This window comes from Chrysochloris asiatica, unplaced genomic scaffold (assembly GCF_000296735.1).
Source record: "Chrysochloris asiatica unplaced genomic scaffold, ChrAsi1.0 scaffold00032, whole genome shotgun sequence".
In the NCBI taxonomy this organism is placed as follows: domain Eukaryota; kingdom Metazoa; phylum Chordata; class Mammalia; order Afrosoricida; family Chrysochloridae; genus Chrysochloris; species Chrysochloris asiatica.
This window is the reverse complement of record NW_006408550.1, coordinates 10191367-10200769: the sequence shown is the minus strand read 5'-3', so window position 1 is coordinate 10200769 and position 9403 is coordinate 10191367. Positions and strand designations below refer to the sequence as shown.

Genomic DNA, 9403 nt, shown 5'->3' with positions numbered 1-9403 from the left:
GTGTCTTTCCTCAAAGAGTCCCTGGATGGTACAGATGGTTGGAGTATATGGCTGCTAACCCAAAAGTCAGAGGTTCCAGTCCTGCCACAGATGCTTCAGAAGAAAGATCTGGCCATCTACTTGTGAAATATCAGTCATTGAAAACCCCGTGGAATAGAGTCCTTCAGAGGCACCTGGGTCAGCAGGAGTTGGAATCAACTTGACAATAATTGGATAGCCTTTGCACTGAAATGGTGCAAATAATTTGTGCTTGACCACTAACCCAGAACCTGGAAACCCTATACAGGATCACTATGAGTGAAGCGACTTAATGGCACTTCCCTATACCACGTGGGACTACCATGAGTCACAACTGATTCAACAGTACTGGATTTGCAGTGTATTGTCTGCTGTTTTTTTAAATGGCATACTCCTGTGGATGAGTACTGAATGTCTCCATGGGTACGGGCGCAAGGAGGCCAACACAGGTCCCCAACTGTTGTGTGTGCTTGTTCCCAAGGTTTACCCTAAAGCAAAGAATGCTTATTTTAACTATTTATATATAAACATCAAAAATAAACTGTCTGGCTTAAATACCCACTGAGAAAAAAATGTATTTGGAGCAAAGGGCTCCTGAGAATAGTTAAAAGAAACAGAAATATCAATTAAAAAGGAGAAAACATTTAACTTTTTTTTTTTTTTCGGGGGGGGGGGGAATCAAAATGACCTTCAGTCATTGTAACCTACAAAAAAGTTAAAACCTAGTTAACATTTCACATATTAAACCATGTAGATTTGGTCAGAGAACTAGACTTTCAGAGATTACTTAAAATAATGAGTAAACAGTGCAAGTACTGGGTGGTTTCATGAGAATCTTACCCTGTACTTTTTTTTTTTTTTTCCTTTAAAACACTCTCCAGTTTTAAAATGAAACAAATGATAAATATTTATGAAGGGAAGCAAATTCCACAGCATTCCATACAGATTTCCAAACAGTCTGATGATTCACAACAGGCATCCATGATGCCACAATCCATGTCACAAGGGCAGTTACAGTCATCTCCCATATCATCTCCACAGCAACAGCAGCAGACTTCTGAGGAGCAGATGCCGCACGAAGCTTGGCCCAGCACAATGTTGCAGAGGGTCAGGAATTCACAGAACAAGCATGCCAGGATACAGTGGACACAGCAGTCTTCAGTCCCAGGTGTGAGGAGACCATATTGTGAGAAACAGAAAAAAGAAAAAAATATGAATACACACACACATACACATATATATAAATATATTAAGTAAGCCTCAATAGATGGGACGATAAAAATTGATGGAAATATTTAAATACTCCACAGCCCAAATAGTAAACAATCCTAGAGGTCTTTTGTAAGATGGAGGCTCATAAAAGAGCTTAACTTAAAATTTAAGTGAGTGATCTCTACATTGTTGTTGGTATGTGCCATCGAGTCGGTTCCGACTCATAGTGACCCTGCACAGGGTTTCCAAGGCTGTAAATCTCTACGGGAGCAGAAAGCCTCATCTTTCTCCCACGGAGCAGCTGATAGTTTCGAACTGCTGACCTTGTGGTTCGCAGCCCGATTCATAATCACTATGCTACCTAGGAAACAAACAAACAAACAAACAAAAAAATGTGTGTCTATATGTGCTATTATTCGCACACAGTGTTCAATGGTCTTGGGTCCTAGGTATCACTTCCTTATGCCTATTATCCATGACCCTTGTTCCCTACCGCTCTAGATGCCACTAGACTAGAATGACTGCACTGGATTAAAACATTTATTAAAGTCCTTCTAACAGAAATTTACTTCAACTTCTCCACATACCTGCTAAAATCTGGGAAAACAATTTTAAAACATTCCGTTGTTAGGTGCCACTGAGTCAACTCTAATTCATAACAACCTTATAAACAACAGAACAAGCAATGAGTCCCTGCATTATCCTCAGTCATTGCTACTTGTCTAACCATTGGTGCAGTCACTGTGTCAACTGAACTTTTCGAGGGTCTCCCTCATTCCTGCTGACCCTGCTGTACCAAACCTGAAGTCCTTCTGCAGTGACTAGTCCCTCCTGATGATGTGTCTAAAGCAAGCAGGACAAAGTCTAGCCATCCCCACTCCTAAAGAATATTCTGACTGTTCTTTCTATAAGATTTGTTCATCCTTTGACAGTCTGTGGTATATTCAATATTCTTGGACAAAACCACAATGTGTCAATTCTTTGGTTTTCCTTTTTTTTTCCCTTAATGTTTTATTGTGAATTATGTGATAATTTACATGGGAGAACATTAATTTTACATTCATCCTATTATATATTGTTTCATTGCCATGGTTACAATCTCCTCCATGCATCATCAACCCACCAAAGCCTGCCCCCAGTCATCAACACACAGCCCCTCTCCCTCTCTAAAGTCCCCAGCTGCTTCATCTCTCCACGTCATCGTCTCTGCCTCCATCTCTGGCATCACTGCTTCTCTGGGTACCCACTCTCCGTTCTTCTCCCTTGATGGTCCCAGGGACCTCTGCTCCTGGTCTGCAGAGTTTATCACTCCTGTCCTTGCTCTACAAAACATCTGCCTTTACATTTCCAACCCTCACAATCAGTCCTGGTAACAATTATTCACTATTGTATCACACAAGAGACTTTTCCGCATTTCCTTTCATCAGCCCTGCCTAAATAGATTGGATACTACTAAGTGGAGATTCTACCTCCTCCACACCCTCTGTATCTTGAAAGCTTGTAAGCCAGTCACTTCTTGCCTTTGTAGCCCACCCCATTTTAGGTAGCCAATGTTCAAGCTGCCCATCCCTGCTACTCTGTGTATGGAGGGGTGGGAATGATCCTCGCTATAAAGATTTGTTCCCTCTTTTGAGCTACTGCATCCATAGGTGTAGGTCAAGTTCATCAAACTGTATCAGATTACTCTTTTTCTCCTCTTCTTCCTTCTTCTAATTGAGCTCTGATCATCCAGCCATTGAAAGCAGGTCAAGTGGATATTATCTGCAAGTATGGGTGTTCTTGTTCAGATGCCCTCTCTTCTTATAAGCTGGACACTTCACTCTCCACTCTAGTCCTCTGTGGCTATGTCTCTGACTCTGGGCCCAAGAGTCCCCAGGTCTTGCAACACTGTTGGCCAACCAGGTCCCCAAAAGGATTCACAGGAGTCTATTGAACATTGTAGGGCTTCGTTTGCAACTTCATTGCTGTTTTTCCCTCATTTTCCCTTGTTGGTGAGGAAAGTGGTCACCAATCAGAGTGTGCATTCCCATTGAGCCTTAGTCTTAGAAGCGGGTTTGCCTTGAGGGGACCCAACCACTTGCCTTGATGTCAACTTGACAAGCCACTTGTTTGTTCTTGCAGTAATTAGTTAGCCGGCCTATATTGTTTTGTGTTTTTCTGGTCTTTTAGGAGGTATCTTCTGTTCTTCTAGCCACTCCAGGCTAGTCTGTTTGTCCTTTCAAGTGGAAACTTCCCACCTCAGAAGATTCTGGATGGAGTTCAGGATCCCACCTATGGTCTTATGTAATGCAGCAGCTCTGCAGGAAGCTTCCTTCACTGGGCACGCTGCAGCCCCATTTTAGGTATTCCAATCAGTTATAGGCAGAAGACAGACTTACAGGCTTTCTATTGTAATATTTCTGGCTATTCCTTTCTCTCCCCCTCAAGTGTCTATTTTATAATGGTATGCCAGGGAAACCAAGATTCAAAAGACAGCCAAGCATCTTAACATTATTTCCCCACTTTTGCCCATTCCAACTATGCCTCAATCCCTGTATCCTAGAGCCCTGTTGTTCCAAGGTTATGCATACATCATTATTTACCTCTGTCCCACTTAGCACATGCAAACCTGCCTAATTGTTTTCCCATCCACTTTGTTCTTCCATTCCCCTTCCACTTCTCTTGTATTGCCCCCCTCCCTAGCACCCAAACTATCCTGTAATCTATTCCCTACCCTGTGCTCCACCTTCCCCTCACCACTCCCCCAACATCCCGGTAAACAGCAAAGAATCCCCTCACCCATTTAGGATGAGTTCTTTTTCTTAGTCTTTTACAGTAGTGGTCTTATGCAGTATTTCTCCTTTTGTGACTGACTAATTTCACTCAACATAATATCCTCAAGGTTCATCCATGTTATGTGATAGCTTACAGCTTTCCTTGTTGTTCTTCAAGGTAGCATAACATTCCATTATGTGTATGTACCACAGTTTGTTTATCCATTCTACAGCTGATGGGCATTTTGGCTGCCTCCATCTTTTTGCTATTGTAAATAGTGCTGCAATGAACATTGGCGTGCATATATCTTCTCGTTTTGTGGCTCGTATTTCTTGTGGGTAAATACCAAGTAGAGGAATTGTTGAATCATACGGTATTTCTATTTCCAACCTTCTGAGGAAGTGCCATATTGCTTTCCAGAGAGGTTGGACCATTTTGCAGTCCCACCAGCAATACAAGAGCATCCTAGTCTCTCTGCATCCTTGCCAGCATTTATTGTCCTCTGCTTTTTTAAATCTTTGCTGTTATTGCTGGTGTGAGATGATATCTCATTGTTGTTTTGATTTGCATCTCTCTAATGGCTACTGATCATGTATATTTTTTTATGTTTGTTGGTTGCCCAGATCTCCTCCTTAGTGAAATGTCTGCTTATGTCCTGTGCCCATTTTTTAATTGGGTTATTTGTCTTTTGCTTGTAGACTTGTTGTAGTTTCCTATATATTTTAGAAATGAGTCCCTTGTCTGATATGTCATTGCAAAAGACTTTTTCTGGTTCTGTCCGTTCCCTTTTTACTCTTCTGGTGAAGTCTTTTCATGCACATAAGTTTCTAATTTTTAGTATGTCCCAATCATCTATTTTGTCTCCTGTTATTTGTGTAGTTTTCAAAACGTTTGGTAGTCTGTGTATTCCCTGAATTAGAGCCCTCACATTTGTCCCTATTTTTTCATTGATGGCGTTCATAATTTTCGGATTCACACATTTAGGTCTTTAATCCATGCTTAGTTGGTTTTTGTATAAGGCGTAAGGTAAAGGTCTTGTTTCAATCATTTGCATATCGCTTTCTAGTTCTGCCAGCACCATCTGTTGAAGAGACTATCTGCTCCCCCACGCGATATATTTAGGTACTTTGTAAAAAATCAGTTGGCCATCTTTGCTTTTAAAAAGCAAAATTCTTAAAGAATTTTAAAAAGCTTTTGCCACAGATTTGCCGAATGTGACATATCTTTTGCTTTCTTGATTATTGTGTCCATTGGATTTGATTGTTGGTCTAAGTAGAATGAAATTCTTGACAATTTCAATATCTTCACTGTTTATCATGATAATATGGGCCCAGGTGTGAAGATGTTCATTTTCTACACATTTAGGTGTAATATAGACTGAAGGCTTTTACCTTCATTGGCAAGTGCTTCAAATTCTCTTTGCTTTCATCAAGTAAAGCTGTGTCATCTCCACATTGCAGGCTGTTAAGGAGTCTTTCTCGAATCCAGAGGCTGTGTTCTTCTACAGTCCAGCTTTTTGAAAATATTTGCTTAGCATTGTTTTTTTTTGTTGTTGTTGTTAAGTGCCTGTGAGTCTGTTTCAACTCATAGCGATCCTGTATAGGGTTCTCAAGGAGTGGCTGGTGAGCTTGAATCACCAACCTTGTGGTTCAAACCAACCTTACAGTTCGGTGTATTAACCCACAGCACCACACCAAGATTCTGATTGAATAATTAAGATGATAAGATAGACACCTGCTGCACACCTATGCAGCTTCCCTCTGTTCGAACTACTGCTTATTGATCTATGTACAGGTTCTGTATGATCATAATGAAGTGTTCTAGAAATCACCATTCTTAGTAATGGTATCCATAGTTTACTATGATCCATAAATCCAATGTCTTTGCATAGTTGATAAAACATATGCAAACATCTGTTATGGACTGAAATTTGTCCCCATATTATGTGTTGCAAATCCTAACCTTTAGGCCTGTAGTTAAATACCCATTTGGGAGAGTTTTCCTTTGTTATGCTAGTAAGGATTCGTGTACTGTGTTTCTTAAATCAATCTCTTTTGAGATATAAAAGGGATCAAACAAGCCAGGGGAGCAGCAGTGGGGAACGTTAGATGCTACATTACATGAAAATAACCAGGGAGTCAAAGAAAGACAGAAACTGAAGAAATAAGGACCTTCTACAGCCAACATACTGAATTCAGACTTCTAGCCTTTTACAGTGTGAGAAAATAAAGCTCTGTTTGTTAAGCCTCCCGCTTCAGGTATTTCAGTTACAGCAGCACTAGATAACTAATATAGCATCTTTCTGGTATTCTTTTTGAACTGTTGTTGTTAAGTGCTGTTGCACTGTTTCTGACTCCTAGCTACCTTGCATAGGGTTTCCAATGAGGCGGTGGTGGATTTGAGCCACCGCCCTTGTGGTTCTCAGTTCAGTGCGGATCCTACAGCACTACAACAGAACCTTATTCAACTAGGAGTGCAAAAATTAAACTGCTGTTTAATTTGTTAAGTGCTGTTGAATCAGTTCCAACACAGAAATCTTGTATAGTGCTTCTAAGGAGTGGTTGGTGGGTTTGAACTGCTGACTTTGCGGCTCAAACTGACCTTGAAGTCCAGTGCATTATCTTGCAGTGCCACATCCATGTAACTAGGATTAACACATTTTATTTTCTACAAAAAGTGACTGACTTTCAGAATTCCATTTTTTTTTTTTTTTTAATTTCATAAGAAACAGACTCTGGGTTGGATCTTCCATCGTTTCTGGAATCGTTTTTCTACCCGTCTCTAATAAAAGGAGTTTTTACATTAGTAAATGTGATAAAGACATAGTAAGGAGCACTGATAGCGTAGTGGTTATGAATCGGGTTGTGAACGGCAAGATCAGCAGTTCGAAACTACCAGCTGTTCTGTGGTGAATGATAAGGCTTTCTGCTCTCATAAAAATTTACAGCCTTAGAAACGCTGTGCAGTCCACAGAACTTCTTTTAGGATTTTTTTCATAGCAGGGTTGGCTTTGGCAAAATCCCTTAGCTTCTGTTTATCCTGGAATGTTTTGATTACACCATCATACTTGATTGACAGCTTTGCTGGGTAGAGGATTCTTGGTTGGCTGTTTTGTTTTGTTTTTTCTTTCAGGATTTTATATGTCTCCCATTGCCTTCTGGCATGCATGGTTTCTGCTGAGAGATCCGAGCTTAATCTGATTTGCTTGCCTTTGTAAGTAACACTTCTCTTTTCCCTGGCTGCTTTCAGGAATCTGTCCTTATCTTTGATTTTGGAGAGCTTGATTATGATATGTCTTCATGATTTTCTTTTAGCATCTGCCCTTCCCCGGGTTTGTTGAACTTCTTGAATGCTTATATTTTCGCTTTTCAGAATGTTAAGGAAATTTTCTTCCAGAAGCTCTTCAACTATCTCGTCTGTGGACTTGTGTGATTCTTCCTGTTCCGGAATGCCAATAATTCTTAAGTTATTCCTTTTCATATTGTTCAACATTAATCTAGGCCTTCTTTGGATTTTTTTATCCTTTTTTGTGCTTGCTCTTCTATCTTAGTAGTGTTGAGAGATTTTTATCTTCTAGATCACTAGTTCTGGCTTCTAACTCTTCAGTTCATTGTCCATTTCTGATATTCAATTATTAATCATTTGGACCTCTTTCTGTAGGCTTTGAATTATTTCCAATGCTGTATCTATCTTATTTGATTGTTCCTGTAGTGCTTTTCTGACTTCTTCCTTATTTTTCTCAACTCCATTGTATAGTGTTTTGAGTCCGAACCAACTCCACGGCACAAAACCACCACCATCAATACTGCTTTATCACTTTCTGTGGTACCATAGAGCTTTATTTTTCTTTTACTTCATGAGATACCATTAGTGCTTCCTCTCTAAATCACATTTATTTATCACATTTTATTTATCAAACTTTTATTTATCAAACTTCATTAACTGATTATTTTTGTTGTTAAGTGTCGTCAAGTCAGTTCAGACCTATAGCGACCCTGCACAGGTTTTCCAAGGAGCAGCTGGTGAGCTTGAACCATCAACCTTGCAGTTCAAACCGACTTTTCAGTCCAGTGAACTAGCCATACCAGCACCATACCAGCCCTCCTATTAACTATTAACTGATGTTGTAAAGTGCTGTCAAGTTAGTGCTGACCCATAGCAACCCTGTATAGAGTTTCCGAGGAGCAGGTAACAGAAAGGTGGAAAATTGTGATCTTTGATATTAACTGATAAAAAGGTGGAAAATCAAAGATCACAATACACTAAATTTAAAACAACATATAATTCTAAAGTCCTTTCCTTTACCATCTTTAAGATCTTAGGAAGCGTTAGCTGTCTTATTATTGATAATAAGAAAGAAATAGTATTTGACTGACAGAAATCCAGTTCTATTCAATGTCTTCAAAGAATATCTAAACTAATTCTAACAATTGAGACATTAACTTTCCATTCCAGAACACTGGATTTGAAGAATGAAAGAAGAATCCTACAAAAAATCAATTGATACAGAAGAATCTTTTAACTTTTTTTTAAAACAAAACTTATTATGAGGAGATCTAACAAGATGGAGGAATGGGTGGAAGTATAGTGAAGAGCTCCATCAGCAACAAAACAGAATACTGGACCAAGCAGGTTCAGGGGATGGTGCCAGAACTCTGAACCACATATAAAGGAGTATTTAGAATGTTTGAAGGCTTACAGCTAGGGGAATTTGTAGCAGAAGCAAGAAATCCAGTGCTTTCTAATCCAGGTGCTCCCAGAGCTGCCATCTTGGGTAAGACCAAGCATGGGAAGGATCAGAGCAGCCATGGATGCCTGACAGAAATGCAGAGACAAAGGTATGAACATTCTTTTTTTTCAAATATATCTGTTCATTGGTCTCTTGCTGTCTGCGCACCTCCATTCAGGTGACTAAGGGGGTGCCTGAGCAAGTGGACACCCCACCCCCACCCCAGGAGGGTTCTACTACACATGCACACAGATCTCCTCAAATCTTAAAGAGACAGTTTCCATTTAAAGCTAAATGCCAGCGCCAAACGGCCACAGCTGGTCCTGAACTGTTTATCACTAGGAAAAAGGCCTGAACAGGGATAGTGAAGTAGGACAAGCAAACTAAAAAGGAAATAGGCTGAAAATTAAATCCTGAGTTACGTCATAATGACCAACAGTGGAATCTTGAAATTTCTCAGGAAGAAGAGTGAAAAGGGAAGCCCATCTCCAGATCACATCTACCTGGAGGCAATCAGAAAGCATAAAAAATACCAAAACACACACCCATCTAAGTATCAAGGCCACAGATAACTCCTGAATATGCCTAAAAAACCAGAAACAGATGACCATATCAGCACATATCCAAAAATGAGTTAAAGTGACTGAGGCAAATGAACTGGAAGGAGACCGATACTCCATACTGGAAGAT

General features: G+C 40.0%; 1 protein-coding gene across 1 annotated transcript in view; it reads right to left on the bottom strand.

Moving 5' to 3' along the window:
* Positions 1-909: 909 nt before the first annotated feature.
* The window catches only part of LOC102817221 (myoD family inhibitor domain-containing protein-like), a 92890-nt gene continuing 84396 nt past the window's right edge, over positions 910-9403 (bottom strand). The window contains exon 4 of the mRNA XM_006859357.1: positions 910-1174. Within this exon, the coding sequence (XP_006859419.1) occupies positions 927-1174 (248 nt within the window). The 3' untranslated portion in view covers positions 910-926. The remainder of the gene's footprint in view (positions 1175-9403) is intronic.